The 19,613-nt window shown below is 45.5% G+C and overlaps 2 protein-coding genes across 3 annotated transcripts in view; both read right to left on the bottom strand.

The window, feature by feature from the left end:
* CLIP1 (CAP-Gly domain containing linker protein 1) overlaps positions 1 to 893 on the bottom strand; it is a 57,831-nt gene extending 56,938 nt beyond the window's left edge. The window contains exon 1 of the mRNA XM_050318154.1: positions 821 to 893. The gene's annotated coding sequence lies outside the window, so the exon portion shown is untranslated. The remainder of the gene's footprint in view (positions 1 to 820) is intronic.
* Positions 894 to 7,374: 6,481 nt separating this feature from the next.
* On the bottom strand, positions 7,375 to 19,445 carry ZCCHC8 (zinc finger CCHC-type containing 8). Of its 2 annotated transcripts, none has more exons than XM_050318410.1 (14): positions 19,255 to 19,445; positions 18,445 to 18,487; positions 17,810 to 17,884; positions 17,179 to 17,284; positions 16,434 to 16,511; positions 16,016 to 16,119; positions 14,578 to 14,643; positions 13,550 to 13,613; positions 12,863 to 13,005; positions 12,069 to 12,211; positions 11,122 to 11,237; positions 10,153 to 10,236; positions 9,565 to 9,679; positions 7,375 to 8,867 (listed from the first exon to the last, which is right to left on the bottom strand). In XM_050318410.1, the coding sequence occupies exons 1-14, from the start codon at positions 19,415 to 19,417 to the stop codon at positions 8,068 to 8,070; spliced, it is 2,100 nt and encodes a 699-aa protein (XP_050174367.1). In that variant the 5' UTR covers positions 19,418 to 19,445; the 3' UTR covers positions 7,375 to 8,067. The 2 variants fall into 2 exon arrangements, with proteins under 2 accessions (XP_050174367.1, XP_050174368.1); XM_050318411.1 differs by having other exon boundaries at positions 13,550 to 13,610; positions 19,255 to 19,444.
* Positions 19,446 to 19,613: the final 168 nt, after the last annotated feature.

The raw sequence follows: 19,613 nt of genomic DNA, 5'->3' as shown, positions 1-19,613 counted from the left end.
ACATAAAACTATTTTTTCCGCCAAATAAAACCTCCCTCTTGATCCCCAAAGACACGGCCATTTGAGGTCACATTTCCAAGCTTTTCTGCTCCAGCCAACTCATCCCTGGATACACACAAAGCTTGAGTGCACTTCAGCACAGACAGAAAACATTCCAGCACGTATGGGCTGGATGAGAACCCTGAAATCTCATCGTTTTACACCAAGAACTAACAATCCTCAGCATGTGAACAAAGATATTCTGTACCTGAGCAGTCACACATTCCTCAGACAAGGATATGCTGCTGCTGGGAGGGATTTGCTTTGCTGTCTCCCTGCATGTTGCAGCAGGTGCACACAGACACACACGTCACAAAAACCTCTCTCTGCCGCTGCTGGTTTCAGAATTACACCCGTATTTCTGCTCTTTCTTTGCAAAGCAGCCACCAGAAAGGCATTTCCTCTTTTGCACCTCTTTCCTTTCTTCTTCCTGCTTGCCAACACAGGTGTCACATGTCTGAAAATCCTTCTGCTCAAAGAGCTCAAATGCAACCTGTGAACTTCCATAAAGCCCTGCCCATGCAGCACACGGGGTAAGTAAAGGGATTGGCAGGGACAAGTCTTCATTTTACAATCATATTTTCAAAGATATACAATCCCAGACTAAATTTCCCTCCCTTTGGAAGGCATTCCGGTGGTGTCGGCTTCTGTTTGTTTATATTTTTTAAAATCATTTAAACCGCGAGATCAGAACAAAGATGTCAGGGATGAAAGGGAAAACTCGCTGCTGATTTTCATGCGGCAGGAGCCACATTACCATGTGAGTAACAGCAGCAATTACCTTGTGCCCCATTGCTGTGGCACAGAAAAGGAGCACTGCATGGCCTGAGGAAGCGGCTCGAGTGCTCTAGCGGGAAGCAGGAGGGGCCTGGAGCAGCGCCTGTTCCCGGGAACCCCGCAGCTCCAACGCCGGCTGGAACATGGCAGCGAACTCTGCTGAGCCACCTGGGGGGACGTCAGGGCAGCTCACCTGGAAATCAGGAGCTCTGGGAGCAACGCGAGGATGGGGAGCGGGCAGAAAACGAAACCATTAAAAAATTAAAAAAAAAAAAATAAAAGCCAAGGTAAATTATAAGGCGAACCGTTCATCAGTGAGATAGCAGGATGTAAAGTGCAGGATGCTGGGAACTGCAGGTCAGCATTTACCGAGGAATATGAGGAAGATTCCCACCTCTCCTCCCCAGAATCACGCGCTCTCACCACCAAGAAGCAGCCACAGCGCCGCAGTTTCCAAGGGCGAGCTCCGAGCAGGGCGTTCAGCCCCTCGCGTCCCCACCTGCCCCTCACAGCCCCCCGAGGGCGGCGAGGCCGGCGAGGCTCCAGCCCCGGCCGGGGCCCCGTCCCGCCGGGGGCTGACGGGGGTGAGGCGGGCGAGCCCCGGCGCTGGGCTCGGAGCCGGCGGGGCGGCCCGGGCGGCACAGCACGTGTGGCGGCCGCTCAACAGCCCTCGGCCCGCCCGGCCCGGCCCGGCCCCTCAGAGCCCCCCTCAGCGCCGAGCCGCGTCCCCTCAGACCCGCCCCGCTCCCGCCCGCCCGCCGCGGCGCCCGCACGGGAAGCGCGGAGGCCCCAGGGCGGGAGGCGGCGGCGGCCTCCCCCGCCCTCACACCGCCCTCGCCCCGCTGCCCGCCCCGCGCGGCCCCACCGGCGGCCTCCCGGCCCCGCACCGCCGCCTCACCCCGCCAGCGCCGGGCACCGCTCCCTCCACCGCCGCCTTCTCCTCCTGCCACGGCTCCTGCTCCTTGCCCGGCTCCCCCTCTGCAGCGGCGCCGCCCCGGCTCGCAGGAGGCGGAGCGGGGCGGGCACACGTCTGCGCCCGCCGGGGCGGGACTGCAGCAGCAGCGGCGGCGGCACCGGCGGCGCGGCCGCGATCCCCCCGCGGCCCCTCGGGCGCCTTTGTCCGCCCCCCGCTTTGTTCGCCCCGGGGGAAGGAGCGGCTCTGCCCGGCCTTGGCTCTGAGCGGGTCCTGGACCCCTGCCCGGGGAGCGCTGCGGCACCGGCGGGCTGGGCGGGAGGGGAGGGAGGGTGGGCGCAGACAGGGAGGTGTGAAGCGCAGAGCTCTGGTGGGTGAATAACTTCACTGTCTGCTGCTTCTCTCCATTTTCCTTTTGTCCTTTGGACGCCCGGGAATTTGTCATCCAGGGATCTGTGGCCCCTTCTCCTCCTGTCGTGTTTTCATTGTGTTGGTGAAGCAACACATTGGAAGCTGGCGTTATCCCGGTGCTGAAGTTTAAACAGCTGGAGCAGCGGCTCCAACGCCATCAGCACGCATTTAATGCCGATTTTCCAGGCTGAATCAAACAGCTCCGCTCTAAATGGGAGCTGGTTTTCACCTCCTCCAAACAGGAGAGCCCAGCCAGGGCTGGCCTGTCCCCACCGAATTCATCACAAAGCAAAGCCCAGTTTGCAGCCTCGCAGCTCGCAGGGTTTCTGCATGATGCCATTCGAACAAAAGGGTGATGAGAGAGCAGTTCCATGGCTGGGGACTGATTGCAATTTGTGTCTCATTTTGGCTTCACTCTCTGGCACTGACCCAGCACAGTAAAGCACAGAATGGTGTGACGCAGTCCCCCAAATAATGGGTTTCAACTACATCAGCATTTAGCAATGTTTGTTAGAATTTTACTTCCTAAGTGTTAAATAGAATCTCTTGCCGTGGCCATTAGATGGTGAAACAGATACTGGAATCCATGAACAGCCACCCCTCTTTCTCCCTGCAAAATTCGATAAAAGTTTTGCTGAATAAGGACTTTAGGATTTAAATATTGGGTTGTGTTTAGAAGTGCAGAGCCAGCAAAGAATTGCATTTTTAAAAATGACCCCATAGCCCCTGGCTATGGAAATAACCCCTAACACAAAATCTGCAATTAGAACCGGACAGTCAGACTAACTTTACAGAAAACTTGCCCAAAACATCTGCTGGCTTGAGAGCCACAGGGGTGAACCTTTGTGCTTGCCAGCATTTCCCATCATTAATTTGAAATGTTTGTCTCTCAGGTGATCTGTCACCATGTGAGTCCATTCCAAGCATTTGCAGTTCAGTGCATGGCACTAACATTTCGTAAGCAATTTTAGGCTGATGTGTCCAGAACGGGGCACAGCAACAAATCAGCTCGTTATTGAAGATGGAGGCAAAGAGTTACAACCTTCGTGCTGTTATTTGGAACTTGTAATAAAGTGGAAGCAATAACAGCAGTGAAATAACAGACAAAATATGGTTCAAATGTGTAAGCAACTCTCTTTACTCCCTTGCAAGGCCATGAAAAAGCAGCTTCAGAGCAGCTGTAACTTAGTTCATCCCAATTAGGGATGGCTGGCAGCCCCTCTGTACCAGTCTGCACCAGTAGGTCACAGCCAATTTGGAGGAATCATTATAAAAAAAGATGCTGGTATTATAAACCACGCTCCCATAAAGGATTAAATATGATTGAAAGCCAGAATATCTTTGATTCCAGTCCTAGTGGCTCTTATTTTCTGTTCTGCATGATCAGATCAGTCAACACATAATATCCAGGCATTTTCCTACCTCTGTGGAACAGGAATTGCTGGATGCTCCAGGGATATTCAGGATGCTGACACAACTGCTGGCATCCTGGCCACAAGTACCAGGCTCACTTTAGAATGAAAATTGTTCTCTCCAATAATGTGGGAACACCAGTTGCAATTGTTTCTGTCCTTTTTCAGCTTTCTGAAGGGTCCAAAATTGTCGAAGCTTTCTGAATAAGCACTGAACTGTTCTTCCTTAAGAACTGCATTTAAAGATCTCTTGACTTACGAAATCCATTTTTCTATTCACTGGGATGTATCCACCCAAGTAGGAAGATTTTTGAGCACAGGATTTTTATTCCATCTGGATGAACTCTTCAGTATGTACATCTGGCAGCTCCTCTACAGAACTGATGGTCACATCTGCTACAGAAAAAGCAGCTAATTGCTTTTGCTTTCTTTTTTTTTTTTTTAAATCACAGAAGTGCTGCCTCAAAAATCCCAGCACAGGAACTTGCTCTGCTGTTTTCTGGAGTTTCTTTTCTGTAAAGCCTGCGAAAGTGTTCCCATTCCTGATGTGCTGGGTTGGGTTTGTGTGGCCAGGTTTTGGTAGCTTTTGGGGGGGACACAGTCCAGTTGCAGATGGAATGGCTTTGGTGGGCAGTTGATGCCCAGCCAAGGTCAACCCACCTCATGAATTTACTGGTTCCCCTCCCTACATCAGCCACACCAACCAGCAGCAGCAGCACAAAAAAAGCTCTTCAAACCCACGTTCTCTGTTGTTGTTACCCATGAAAAGCTTTCCTCCAATGTTGCATTATTTGTGTGGGCAAAACAACAGCAAACAGTATTTATAAACTGACAAAAAAAAGACTCCTTTCTGCACGGTGGGTTAAACGAGGTGCTTAAACTAACAACAACCTTCATCTTGATGTGTTTCATTGCACAGGTAACTGAGAACCCAGCCTGTTAATAAACAGGGGCTTTGCAGATCGTTCTACCCCTTCTGGAAATACCAACAAAAGCTCAATTCTCACTCACAGAGAAGCAAAGCAGGAGGATTTTGCTCCTATGGAGTGATGAATTCTAAAGAAAGGGCAAAGAAATGTTTATTCAGTCATATAAATATACACTGGAAAGAGATCTTATGTAACATTTGCTGCCTGTAGTTCCCCAAAGTTTCGGAAGTGTCCAGTTGTCGCACAGTAATTGCCATGTCATTAAATCCATCCTGTTTTTAAGCTTCTCCAGCGATCACCTCTGACTCACCCTGTGCCACCCCCAAAATGGGGCTGTGGCTGGGTTCTCAGGAACAGCATCAATCTCCAGTGGCATTTTTGCTTCCCAGAGGCAGCACCACAGCCCTGCAGCAGACTGGAGGTACCACGAGTGCCATGGCAACTACCAAGGCATGTGGAACACTTTAATCATATTGGAGCTTTTGCCTCCTCTTCGTTTTTTCCCTTTTTTTTTTTAATTTTTTTTTTTTATCCCCAGCTCTGCTGCCTTAGAGTTTGCAGGCAAATAGTTATTTTTAGCAGCTACCACATCTCTCAGATCTCTTCTAGAACCTCAGCTCGTTCTCTTCTCGTGACGTTTCAAGCACCGGGAATTGGGTTGTAAAAATGCAAGTTAAAAATTGGAAGCTTTTTAAGGGACAGCTTCCCACCTGATCCCCAGAATACTGGGCAGATTTGATTTTTTAGATGTGCATGAGTGTTTTTAAACACATTTTCTGCTGTTCCAAATGCTGTAGGTAAACAGCAGGACTCTGCCAACAGGGATCTGTGGGAAAATGTGAGTGATGCCTGCTCACACTATACCCACCTCATCACAGATTTTATTACTCATTCATTTCAACTCTAATCTAGGTTATTATGCCACACCCATCACCATGGGAATGGCACTTAAAAGGCCCAGAAATACTTTGCTATTCAGCTCTGCCTCAGAACTTGCAGTGTGATCTGATTGCAGTTTCAATATCCAACCCCCCTTGGAGGAGTTGCAGCTGACAGATTAAAACCCTCAGCAATTACCAGCATCTTCAGAGCAACGTGGAGCCCTTGACAGAACAGTGAATTACAGCTGAATGGGAAGGGATCGAGATGAATGCATCCCTAATCATGAGGGGGATAACTCCTCATCCCTCATTCACCCTGTCTTAGAGCAGAGGTAAATACAGGGGGAGTTTTACTTACTGGTTCTGCTCTGCTCTCTCTGCCTCCTCCACAGAAAGGACCATTGAAAAGATTTAAAAGCACAAGTTAGAAGACACCTCTGAGTGCCCAGAATGTTGTATGATTACCCTTCAAATTAATTCTAAAATTAACCCCAGAAGTCACACAGTCCCTGCCACAGGATGCCCGTGATCAACACGTGCATCACAAAAATCTGATTTCAAGAAAAAATAAGTATTGCAGGAACTTCTGTAGAAGTTTTCTTCACAGTTTGAAAGGCAAAGGGAAGTATTCCAGTCACAGCTGGTTTTTAATCTACTGTGACCAATAATGAGCTGATTGAGGATGAATTTGTTGTGAACACAGAGGGCCCATAAAGATGATTTCCACCTTGTGGTTCCTGGGGGCAAGGCAGAAGCGCTGAGTGTTGTCCTTCTACGGCAGCAGCATTTCATAAGAGCCATTAAAAACCCATCTTCTGAGGTGTGGAGAGAGAACTGCATGTTTAGAACCTGAGCAGCTCCACACACCCAAAGGTGTGGGCACTGCAATTGTTACCTCCTGCCCTGCATCCCACTGTCCCCACGTGGCAGTGACGCAGCACGTGAGCTCAGCAGGGCTTGTGCAAACTGGAATGACTGCATTTAACTCCCTGGGAGGAGGAGGAGGAGGAGGCCTGGAGGGAAGGGCCAGATCTGCACGTGCTTCCCCAGACAGGCTCCTTTTGGGGCAAGGAAGTTGTTGTTGTTGTTGTCTCCTGTTCCAGAAATGCTATTTCTCCTCTCAGCTGTGAGGGAAAAGCCTTTCCTTTCAGCACGTACAAAGAACATTTACCTCGACTCGCTCTCCAAATGCAACCACATAAACTCAGCTGGGGAATGAGCAAAAAGGGTTTTTCAGCCTCTCAGAAGACAAGCTGGTCACATTTATAAAGGCACGTTGGGTTTCCTTCCTGGAAAGTTTAGGGGGGAAGAGAAATAAATTTCAAGGCTTTAAGTGCAAAAAGCCTGGGCTTCCTCAGACACTGAAATGCAGAGTGTACCAATATCCTGCATTTTAAGGAGCTTTGGCCAATGTGCACCAACTGCAACACCGAGAATTGTAAAGAACTGAGTTCAGTCTCTGATGTTATCAGATAAAAACCACCTTTGCACATCCCCCCCTTCACAAGTTTTGTCTTAGCTACTTGAAAACGCTTTGCTTTACTCTGCTTTCCTTTGGTTTATGGTGCATCTCCCTTGGCTGAAGTGGCATTTCCCTCGGGAAGCCTTTTCCTGCCAGTGCTTTCCCAGCTCCGAGGAAGTTTCCTGGATCTGGTGCTCCCTCTCTTGGCCATGGGAGTCAAGTACAGTCACTTCACCTACAGGTCCCTCTGAAGACAACAGAGAAGGGAAAAAAAAATGTTAATCAGCACAACTGTAACACTTCTAAGATTCAAAAGTGGGCAACTCTTCAGCTTACAGAAACTGAATTTTGTGGTGAGGTTCTATTTAATAGCTAAAATAATTGCAGCAGCTCCCTGATTAGAAAAATCTGAACCCACCTGTTGTGGTCCTTCCGAAAATATTTAGCTTTATTCAGCCTCATTTTTATCAGCTTGTTTTTTTTCTAATTATCTTTAGCAGCTGAATTTCAAAACTCAGCATTTGGCTGGTTTAGGACCCCAATGAAAAGCTCTTTAGCTAAAAGCCCATTTATTAAACCTCTGTACACAACCACGAGCATGTCTGTACAGCAAGTTTACAGGCAGGATGATGGTACAAAAGGTACAGTGGTAATTAAAACAGACCCACATAAATAATTTATAAAAATACTCCAACTGGTGAAAATAGCATGTAATCCCCCATTATTTTCATCCGATCGCCAGGACTTCGATGTGGGAAATCTTAACATTAGACCTTTTTAAAAACATTCTGAATATATTAAACTTATCTACAGGATAATTAGCAAAATGTATAAAGTGTAGATTATTGTACAAAGGACAGATATTAAAAAAATCACCAATCCACCTGAAACTCAAGGACAATAAAAATCTCAGCCAAAGTAATGGACACCAAACCACAAACTCCTCTTTTTAGAGTCTTGAGTATTGGCAAATAAAATGCTCTTAACAAATCAACAGGCCTGTTATTCCTTAGTGGAATTTGGGAAAATTCTACTTTTTCTGGCTGCATTGGTGGGCCTGGTCAATGTGGAAGCTCTGCAGTGACTTCAGTTCCAAGGAAGAACGGGGCAGAAATGGATTTGTCAAGATTTTCTCTTTCCCACCAGAGGATGAGGAAGGTCATCTGAGTTTGTAAAACCAGAGGAGGAAACAGAAGAAAGTTGGGATTTGGACATAAGAAAACAAGGGAAGAGCAGTTGAGGTTTAAGTTTTTTTCTTTTGCTGGTTTCTCGGGGAATTTTTTAACACGCTCCTTATCCGTAGATAAACCCCCGTGGACTCTGCCATGTTCTCAAACTCAAAGGGTGTTATGCCTTCAGCAAACTTGCTCATGTCAGGAACAAGGCTGGATTTTTTAGCAGATGATTCAGTGCTTGTGGTCACTTTATTCCCTGCTGTACTTTCCCCATCGTCCACCTCGGGGTTGGGAGCAGGAACGGGGTTATCCAGCACACCTTCAGGAACAGCATTATTGGCATTTTCCTTCAAGTCAAGTAAAGTGTCTCCTGGATTAGGACTCGTTACGGAATGTTCATTTTCTGCTATCTGGTCACTCACGTCAGAAAACCCAGTTTCCACTGGGATCACCTTCTCAAGTGACCTGCCCTCAGCAACAAGATCCACCTCATTCCTGGCCGGTGAGGATGTGAGGGAATTGCCAGTTAAAGGTGTGTCCACAGGGATATCAGAGTCACTGTTGGTGCTCTCTGCCTGCTCCAGAGCTGCCCAGATCAACCTCTGCTGTTCCTCCAGCTCCTCCAGGGTCAGGGTGTCCTCATCCATGACAGAGTCCACAATTTTGGGCTGAGGAATATCACTGGAAGGGTTCAGTGGAGCAGTCCTGGCCACAGGGGAGCGGGTGGGCGTTGAGGGCTGAGGGGGGGTCAGGGGGGGTGTTCCCCGGGGTATGGGAGGAGGGGTGGACATGGATGGAGATCCAGGTGGCAGAGGAGGTTGGAACTGAAAACTGTTGGGAGTTTGGGACCTTTGTGCCGCTTCCAGATCTAGGGAGAGATTAAAAGACACCTGTTAGAACCTGAAATCTGAGACCAGGACGAGATTCAAAGTGTCCCTGTTCTGATTAACTACCAGATTTATGTCTTCTCATCCTTGGCTTTCAGCTGAGGCAGAGCAAACTTTGTGAAGGTTTTAATATCCACCAAAATCATGGTTTTGGGGATTTTTACAACTCATTCAAGGAAAAAAATCACTCTTGAATGTGCTAAGAACAAACTCATTCCACACTGAAGAATTCCTCACAGCAGATCCAAAAGGAAAGCCAGAAGTTTCTCCAGCTCTTTGAACATTTAAACAACGCTAAGTCCTCCTTTGAGATGGACTCATCTTTAAGGAGCTGAAAGCTTGTAACTTCTATTTTATTTCATCCAAATATTGAAAGATTTACAGGTCTTCTGTTAAGAAGTTTTTTTAGGATATACCTGAAGTAACGAGATCAGAATTTGTGACCTGACACTGCAATTGCTCTGAGCAGCCCTGAAACCTCCTGCTTGGGATGGAGGATCTGCCACTCCCTGTGACAGTCACAGCAACCCAAAATGCACTGACATTAATCACCACCAGCATGACCATTAACACACTGCCTTCTTTTAACCCTGGCATTTTAATGCAGAGCAAGTTATTTTGAAAATAAAAATTGAAACTAGGGAAAAAAAAACCCAAAAACATGCAGAGTGAGTGTACCAGAGTCCAGGTCCATGTCAGCTGCTGCCACCTCCAAACTGTCTTCTCTCGGTCGTTTGGAGTGATGAGACTTGGACTGAGGTGCAGCCCTTTTATTGCTGGATTTGGGACTTGGCTGAAGAGGAATTATCCAAGAGAGCAAAAAGAATTAGATTTAAACTGTACAGGGTAACATTTCCAGCTAGAAGAACTTATTTAAAGGGATTTTATAAGCATATAAAGATTTAGGGACCCAGAGTGTAAATAGCCACTGACATTTGAGGGATGCCATGACCATGGCAAATAAGCTTTTCATTATTAAGGCAATCTGGAACTAAGATAAGTTTTAGGCTGTAAAAGTTTATAACAACTTGTTTTCACAATTCTTTATAAATCAGTGCAGAGTATTAACTAAATAATGGAATTCATTTGAAGCACGAAGCAATTTTGGTAAAACAGAGAAGCCAGAGCAGCGTTTCACACCCCTTTGGTGTCAGCAAGAAACTCTGCACCCTGGTGCAAAAAAAGGAGATATTAAGCAAGAAATCACTGCCCACACTGACTGCATGACAACCCTTTGTGTTTATAGTAACAAGGAGATATATTCACCGCCTGGAAATTGGAAAGGTAGTGAGCAAAAACATCCTTCTGCTGAGATGGCTGCATGGGGATGGAACCAAAGATCTGCCACTCCTACAGCAAAGAGAGAGGAAAAAAAAAAGAGAAATAATGTTGCACGTGGTTGGTTAAAAACACTCCAGTAAAAATGAAAGGAAACTTTGAGAGATTAACAGGCCAAGATGAATTTCTCATCAAAAGCCTCATTAATCAGAGTAATGACTAGATCTGAACGTTTGTGACACAGCTACAAACTTCCCTTTGAAATAACTGTTCAGGCAAAAAAGGTTTATTTTGAAAAAACTTAATTTTTAGTGAAAACTTGAAAAAAACTCGAGAATAGAACTTTGGTTAAGAATATTGAATGAAAAAAACCACTAAATGGGCAAAAGTAAAGTGTAAAGTGCCCAAGTGCTTCTTTTTAATGCACAGGCATTACATCAGTGATCAAATTCACCACCAGCAGGTTAAGAGGCTTTAGAGAATCAAAGTGCAGCAGCCACAGATTTTTTGGTGTGCTCTGAGCTTAGGAGAGCACACAAAGGTTGTTGGAAAGGTCTGCAGAGGTTGGGCAGTTCCTGGTCTGGTGGAGTTTTCCAGGGCTGAAATTGTAACACCCACAGTTAATTTTCATATTCTGCCTTCAGCAAATTTCGTTGTATGGAAGGAACAGCCATTCATGGGTGAAGTTTTGTGTTTAAAAAACATTGAATTATCCTGCTGGGCTCCTGCTGGTGTCATAATGGAATTAACCCCCAGAGAAGCACTGTCAGAACCCCCCCAGCACTCAGGACAGGTATCAGCCAGATCCATGCCCCATTAATTAACAGTCCCCAGCCCCAAACCAGGGGCTTCAAAGTAAGAGACTGGTGAAAGAAAATTGCCAGATGCAAAATATAAAACTAAAAGCATTTACTGTCACTCAGCACGTTATTTAGAAGGCAGAGAACAGCTACTTACATCTGGGATGCCACTGGGAGTGGATATATTAAAGCCTGGATAATTTACCAGCTTGGAGACATCGTAAGTGATACGTTTGTGTTGGGGACACTCTTCATCTTCTGCATCACCTTCACCTGCAAGGAAATATAATTATTACTGATGTTAATTAAGAACTGAGAGGTACTGAAAAAAAATCCACAGGATGTAAGAACAGGGTTTTGGAATGTAAGTATTGATAGGAGGTTTTGTAATCCACAAGGGCAGTAACAGTGACCAAATCCATCAGATACCTGCACGAAGCTTCCCCAGAAACCCAAGTGGGGACTCCTAAAACTACAGCTCTTCATGTACCACCCTCAGAATTCGGCCCCAGGACAGTTCTGAGATGCAGAATAAACGCTGGTCAGAGCAAACAGCTGATGAATTACTTTACAAGTTGGGTTTTAGGAAATGTGTTGTTTGCTAGATGGTCTTCTTAGTCTTCCTAGAAACAACTGAGTTACTGAGCTGCAGAAAGTGTTTCTTTCATAAGGAAGAGAACAAGGAAGGAAATGATGCAAATCACACCAAGGCTGGGGGTTTGATCCCACTATGGGCCGTTCACTTAAGAGTTGGACTCGATGATGCGTGTGGGTCCCTTCCAACTCACAACATCCCGGGATTCTGTGATGTGCAAGTCCTGCCCAGTTTCACAGGAACTGCAAATTCTAACAGTGAAATCACACTGACAATCTTCATCTGTGCAACCCAAGCCCTACAGAACTTGTCTCACTATTACATCACAGCTCGATAGAAAAGGAGTGTTTTTACATGACTAAAAAAAAAAAAACTTGATTTGCAACTTTCTCCCTCCTGCATGAGGGAAGATGAAGTTTTCCAAACCAGCCACTTTGCTGCCTCCTGAGCAGGAGCAGCCAGTGGACAGGCTGCACACTGAAGGTGCTTTCCAGCCCCACATTCCTCACCTTTGCCATCGTAAAGAGCAAGTCCTGAGTGCTCCATCTCGGCCTCCTTGAGCCAGCCCGGGGGGTAGCCCAGCTGGCGCATGCGGTAGATGAAGGGAGGGAGGCTCTTGTCCGTGACCCCCAGGGCATCCTGAAGGACCCCACTGAGCCAGAAAACAAACACAGAACAAACAGAAACCAAAATTACAGCAAATTCTGGAACCGTTGGCGAAAGGAGGTCATGAATATTTTGTTGCATTTCACGCTGTCGAGTTGAAACAGATGAATTTTAGCTCCAACTGGGCTGCCTTTCAATCCCAGTTGTAACCATTTTAGATCCAAAGCAGCTCTGATATTCAGTATTAACTTTCTGCATTTCTCACATGCTTTAACAGAATTAATTCTACCCCAAGAACAACTTATTTAACCTGCTACTTCTGATTGATGTCACTCTCACAACAGACAGGTGTTTTTTTTGGAGACTGCCACATAAAACTATGATTCTTTTAAACATTCTGAACAGAGAGGAAGGGGCACTCAAAGCTCCAAATTTTCACAATTTGGCATGGTTTTTTTTTTAGTTTATTAGGACCATCCTAAATCTGCAATTTGAGAGCTCAAAGTGGAACATTTATCTCTCTAAATTAGGGAAAGGACCACGGGAAAGGGGAGGACCACCAAGCTGGCGATGAGTTTTCATCTGAAAAATATCTTTGCCATTTACTGAGCAAGATTCAAACACAATAAACCCCCAGTTCGAAAACCTGGCACTCCAGAGGTCCAGAAGCTATTCCAGTGGAAGGAAAAAGAGATACCTGATCACTCCTGGCTTAAATTTTCCAAACCTCTCTTCTACTTCTTCCACGTGGTAACGCTGCTGGAAGTTCTGATTGCTCGTGTCCCCACAGGCTTCCAAGAACTCCTTCCTCTTCTCACTTATCCGAGCTGCATTCCGGGGCTTAAAGGCAAGCAAATTGGCAAGTTTAGAGTTAAATTCACAATTCAGGTGTGTTATTTTATATTCATGTGATATTTGACAACAGCAGCTGGCACTGCCTGCCCTCCTCATGCTCAGCTGTTGATCTCCCAGCCCAGATACAACCAGGTGGAAGGGAAACCACCCAGCAAAAGGCAGGAGTGTTTGCCCTGGAGCTGGAGAGCTCTAAACCAGATTGTTCAAGCTGAAAATATTCAAAGTTAAAACCTTTTGGGTTTTACTTGTGTTTCTTGTCCATCTAGGGAGAGAACCTGGCTGAAAATTGCTGGTATCTTTAGATTTCAATAAGGAACTGCTACTGGATGGAGCAAAGTTTGTTTCCCCCACAAATAAAAATTTGCTACAGCACGAATTTCCCTTCTGATTTAGGATGTCAGAACTTATAATATCAGCAGTATAATCTAATCAACCACTTGGCCATTCTGACCCCAGCACCTCTAATGTTGTTTTTAATGAAACATTCCTTGGAGAGCAGCAATCTTGGGAATACTGGTGATAACTTTACCTCTGGACAGTCTTTCATTTGATGGTCTTCAGAACCACAATTGAAACAGTGAGGTTTGGGCCTGCTTAAAAAATGCACAACAAATTAAGCCTGAAAGCAACTTTGCAGTGTTAAATAAAAGCACTTAATAATTTTTGTTCTTGACAGATTCTGAGGTTGAGACTTCTTGAGGAAGAAAACAGTGAAAACCTGGGATGGAACTGCAGCTGCCTTCAACTTTCATCTTCCTTCTGAACTCACACCATGACAGCAAACATCTGCAATGTCACTGGGGGGGAAACCAAGATTCCTTTTCTCAGCATTCATTTTGACCCAATTAGGGCAGGAACCAGAAGTGGAGATGAAAGGGTGGCACCAGAATCAGTGTCCAGGGTCACCCCCCACACACTCCAACCTCCTGAAGCCTCAAATTAGCTGAAGTGAAGTGTCTTGTGCTTCATCTTCACTCACACAGGAACCTTCTGTGGGTATTGCATCACTGGCCCATTCCATGAGCACGACCCTTCCATCTGCTTTCCATTCAGGAACAGCAATAACCACACCACTTTAGCTCAGCATTCCCCCTATCTTTGGAATTCCCACTAAAAGCTTTCCTGGTCTTCTCTGCACCTGAAATCAGGGATTTGAGATGCTCCAAAGACCAAACCAGTTGTCAGCTGGAAACTGGATTCACTTTGCTTCTCACCTCCCCTCAAAACTGCACAATCCCCTCTGAGATCAGTTCAAACTCTATCAGGTAACTCAGACAGGAGTTACTCTATAAAACAATAATTGTGACAATCCACCAGTGTAAGGATGACCAACCAACCACTAAAAAGACAAGGAGCAGAAGAACTGATGTAAAATTCACAGTTTTCACACACTGGTTTTAGGCCCTTCCTAAAGAAAGTCAATAAAGACTGCAAAGCTCAGCTCTGGTTTAATTCATTCAAACCCCTTAAATTATGTCCAAGGGTTGAGTGGGGGATAATCACAGAGGACATGTGAACTCTTCAGCTCAAAACTTGATATTTAAGAGGAATACAAACCTTTTGGGTTTGACTTGTATTTCTTGTCCATCTAGGGAGAGAATCTGGCTGAAAACTTGCTGGTATCTTTAAGATTTCAATAAGGAACTGCTACTGGATAAAGCAAAATTTCAGTTTGGTTTAAAAATATCAGTGAAACCTTCAGAATGCTCTGACTCCTGACTTTTCTGCATGAAGTTACAGATGGGTCCTTGATATGAAATCCAGAGTATAAACTGTAAAATAATTACTACAAACCATCTGCTAAGATGAGCTTATGCTGTTTCCTCCTGCACAGTTTGTACCCAAAAAACCCAATTTTGCTCTTTTTTTCAGCTAAAACTAAAACCCTCTTGTTTATAGGCAGGAACCTCGAGGTAATAATTCTGAAATGCCTCCCAGCAATCTTATTAAAAACACAACATTCTGGTTAATCTTAATGAAAAGATAACATTTTGTCAGAGCTTCAGAAAACTGCCTGTTGAGTGGAGTATTTTGGTCATTCAGAAGCACCTGATGCACCATTTCACTCCAAAAAATGCTGGTTTAGGCTTAATATCATCTCTGGGAGCTCTGAAGAAAGATGCAAAAAGTACATTTAAAGAACAATATCAAAGCCAAATTGGAAGACATGAAAGTCTTCCACACTAAACTTGGCATTTTAGGAGAAATTCCCCTGTTAGGGATCTACTCCCTTCACAGGTCGGGGGATTATAAATTTGCAGGGTTTTTTCAGGTACAAGCAATTTTTTTAACACTAAAAACGCCCTTTATTACAAACTTGAGAAGTAGATATTGCAGAAACGAGCTGTGAAATTGGTTCTTGTCCTGAATATTTCCAGGGCTGAAGCAAGACTGGATAACTGGGCAGATGAGGTCACTTGGGAAATTTCTTGTCCCATTTCTTTTTTGCCATGGGAGGCTACAGCATTAAAAAACTATTTCGACATTTCCCAACTTTTTTCAACATTTCCCTCAACTCCACCTTTCAACCTGGGGCTTTAATAAACAGTCAGGAACCACCTTTAAAATGGATCCTCAAACCCTGTCATTTCACGATTCCATTTTAATAAAAACCCATCTTCCAGCACATATTTGAGTTTGCCAAACCCTTTTCTTCTCCCTTTTATAGAGGGGGAAAACTTGTCCAACCTGCAATGAGTTGTCATTCCAAACCTAATTAGGGACTGGCCCAGGAAATTCTTTAATTCCCAAGATGTATTTATTATTTCTGGGCATAAGGCATTCACCCTTCCCAAGGATAAGCCTAAAAAATCAATAAGTCAATCATATCAAAATAATTCTTTGAGTCAAAAAGCCATTAATGACTCATTAATGACTGATATGGTTTGGACAGAAACATAAAATCTACTGAAGAGAACTGGAGTTCAATTTACCAGCTGGAACTCTTTGGATCTGACAAGCAGAAAGAATCAAGATGTTTTAGCAAACAGGATACTTTGGGATTTCCCATCCTTCTGTCAGCTGTGGATTCTCATTTAATATGGGCTGTCCCAGTTTATCGAGACAAAAATTGGTAAAATACACAACACTTCCTACAACCTGCAGAGAAAAAGTCAAGAGAATTGTCAGAAACGTGGCAGCATTTAGGTGAGATCTGTAGCATTTCTACACATTTACACTGCTTGAAACAATTGCAGGCTTTTTTTCCCCCATTCTGTAAGAATTTACAAACAATACACACACCCACACCTGGACAAGTAAGATTTTTTTCACTGATGTAGGCAAAACATGCTGAACTTAAATCTGATTTATCAGTGTAATAGCAGTGCACAGATCTTATTTTCATGGCAGTATATTGAATAGGTAGAATGAAGAGTCAGACCTACCGTGGCAGAGCACAGTCAAAAACTTACACTAAAAGCTTCTTTCATTTTTTTAGCAGAAGATGAGCTGGCTGTTTTACAATCCTCTTCCAAAACAACGCTGGAGGGCTGGCAGGAAAAGCAAAAAGAAACAGAATGAATTGGAAGTAACAGTTAAATGGAAGGGCTCCTGAATTAGTGAAGTTTGGAAAAGGCACAGGATGTGCAGATCAGCTGCTGTCCTCTGGAATGTCCACACTGGCCATGATGCTCTCCAGAGTCCAGAGCAGGACACAGCTCATTTCTCAGGTTTCCTTTGGTGAGGATGTGCTGCACAACAACGCCTTTATTCTCACCAAAAAGCCCAGGGAAAGATGGAGAGAAATGTGCCTTTCCACCCTTGTATTCAAACTGAGCGTTAAGTACAACTCAAAATTCTAAACTAGGAGAAGAAAGTGCAATTTTCAGATTTTGCTGGATATTCTCTCACATATACTCAGAGTTGGGCCAAATACATCACAAGAGGATGCTTTAAGTTTATACTTTGCAGTCTTTTCTTGATTATTTAAACCAACTTCTTAATTTGCCTGGACTGAAATTTCAAAGCAGCATTTTGAGGGGCAGAAAGGATCTTTTCTTTACCCTGGGCTCCATCTCTGGCACAAATGGTTCCACAACACTGGTTTGTTCCTCGGCCTGAGCTCTGTTACCATTGAACAGGGCAGCACTGCCAGATTCCCCCCAGAAAGAGGTGAGGGAGAAGGAGCAGCTCAGAACAATCTGAACTTGGAAGTACCTGTGGCTTAGCATTCAGGTGTGTTTTCTCTTGCTCACTTTTCTTCTGCTCTTCGTATTTCTGAACTAAGCTAAAAACAAAATCCTCGATTTCTTGGTGGTAGCGCCTGGGACAGAGGGAAGGAAAGAGCACAGACAGATCAGACACCAGCAAGGCTCCAACAAAGCCACAGGGCTGTTTTAAAAGCATTTCCCACTTCCTAAAGAGCTCACAGAAGAGGCAGTGGAATCCTGTTCTGTCCCATTCCCAACCCCACCCAAAGGGAACACAATCTGTTGTTTGGGAGCACCCTGAGCGTGGCATAAAAATCAACTCAGCCAGGGAAAATTTCATTTCCCGCATTTACCCACAACATTCCTGAAATTCAAACTGCTCTTCAGGCTCGCTCCAAGCTCCTGGAATTCACACTTCACCTCATGATAGTTTCAGATATTCACAGAATTGCAGATATTGCTAATGAAAGTAATATTGCTTTCATATTGCCCATTATTTCTCCCTTTCAGGTCCAACAAGTTTCTGTTATTAAATAAAAAGCACATCCATCCATTGGGCACTACACTAATATACCCAAAATAAACAAAAATTCCCATTTCCTGTCAGGATTGGGTGTTTTTTTCTTGGAAATACTTACTTAGAAATGACATTGTTCATAAATAAAATCTGCAAGAGAGGCCCATCAACTTTGGAGTTTTCCACTGAGATTCCACTAGGACAGAACAGAGACACAGACAACGGTCACAGGGTTTTATTCATTTTATGGTCACTGTTTTATTCCACAGGGTTTGGCCAATACAAGTTTTATTCTTTTAAGAAGTTCCTATCCACTTAATCACCCTCCTTTTAAGCAGCTTGGCCAGTGTGAGGTGGAAAGAAGACAACTCAGAACATCACACCACAAAAATATTCATATTCTGTGTGAATAGAACTCTATTCCTGCTCTTATAACTGCAGTAAACTTAGAAATGACATCTCCTATTTATTCAAGCATTTGATTGAACTTTACTCTAAAAGTGTTCCCCTAAAGGCCACATTTCATACAGAGACAGATACACACAGATAAATTAAGTTACAGTGACACCAACTTAGCCCTTGGTATTCAACTCCAAAAGACTTCTCAAGAACTGAGATGGCACTTCAGATGCCCAATAACTGAGCAGGGACTGGGACATGGAAACAAGGTTTAAAAAGATGTGGGAGATTGTTATCTCAGACAAATTCTATTTATATATACATATACATCCATATAAATATCAGCATTTAACATACCTGGGACGAGTCAGAATATTCAGCTTCCTTTTAAGTTCCTGATGTTAAGTTATGGTTAAGGAATATGATTGTCTTTGGGAGACACCTCCCCACATCTTAATAATAATAATAAATAATAATAATAATAATAATAGTAAAAAAAAATAAATTTGAAAAAGCAGACCAGCTGGGACAATCCCAACAGTGCAATTCATGCACTATGCACTAGGGTTGCATTAACAGATTTGGAATACTTTATTTTTAAACACTCTGTGATCACCACAGAAGAAGATGCAACAGTAGGACACCCGTACTTGGAAATGAAAAATAAACGACAATACCCGTCTCAGATCCCACTCTGCTGCAGTGTGAACTCAAAACCCCTTTCAGGAACCCGTCACAATTTAACAATTTAAAATTATTTGTAGCTACGCTAAAAATGGACTGTCAATGTGAACGCACAGATGTTTCCTTCCCTTAGGAGGACAGAGAGCAGTTCAGCCACAGCCGTTCAACAGCCGGCCCGGGACTCCAGGACTGAGCCTCCTCCTGAGGCGGGGCCGGCGCGGGCCTGGGGATGAAAGTTTGGAGGGAAAGCTCCCTCTGAGGAAGCCGGGGAGAACGGGGCACGGCTCCCTCGGGCGCAGATCAGCCCTCACCGCCCTCCGGGACGCGCCCGACGCCCCGGTGGACACCGAGGGGTCTTTCCCCTCGGCGGAAAAGCCGGACCCTCGGTGAGGGCCGGGCGCGCCTGGCCCGGAAGGGAACCGGCAGCGGCAGCTCCCGCCTCCCCCCGGCCCGGCGCGGGCCCTGCCTGTCCCTCCAGGATATTCTCCGCCCGCAGCCGCTGCACCGTCTCGTCGCGGTCCCGCAGCCGCTCGTAGAGCTGCAGCAGAGCCTCGGGCACGCCCAGGGCGGGCGGCGAGGGCGGCCCATCCTCGCCCTCCAGCTGCCCGAACAGCTCGCGGTCCCCGAAATCCACCTCCGCCGCCATCTTGGGCCGCCGCAGGAAGGGCGGGGCGGGGGCGAAGGGCGGCGGGAAGCGAAGGGCGGGAACTACAACTCCCAGAGTGCACCGCGGCCACACGGACCAACGGGGCACTGCGGGGACGCGCGGGGCACGCTGGGAGTTGTAGGCTGGCCCGAGAGGAACGCAGGACTCGCTCCCGCCGCCACAACCGGCAGCGCTG

This window comes from Myiozetetes cayanensis, unplaced genomic scaffold, assembly GCF_022539395.1.
Source record: "Myiozetetes cayanensis isolate MyiCay16 unplaced genomic scaffold, myiCay2020 scf21, whole genome shotgun sequence".
NCBI lineage: Eukaryota > Metazoa > Chordata > Aves > Passeriformes > Tyrannidae > Myiozetetes > Myiozetetes cayanensis.
This window is presented reverse-complemented; position numbering and strand designations above follow the sequence as displayed.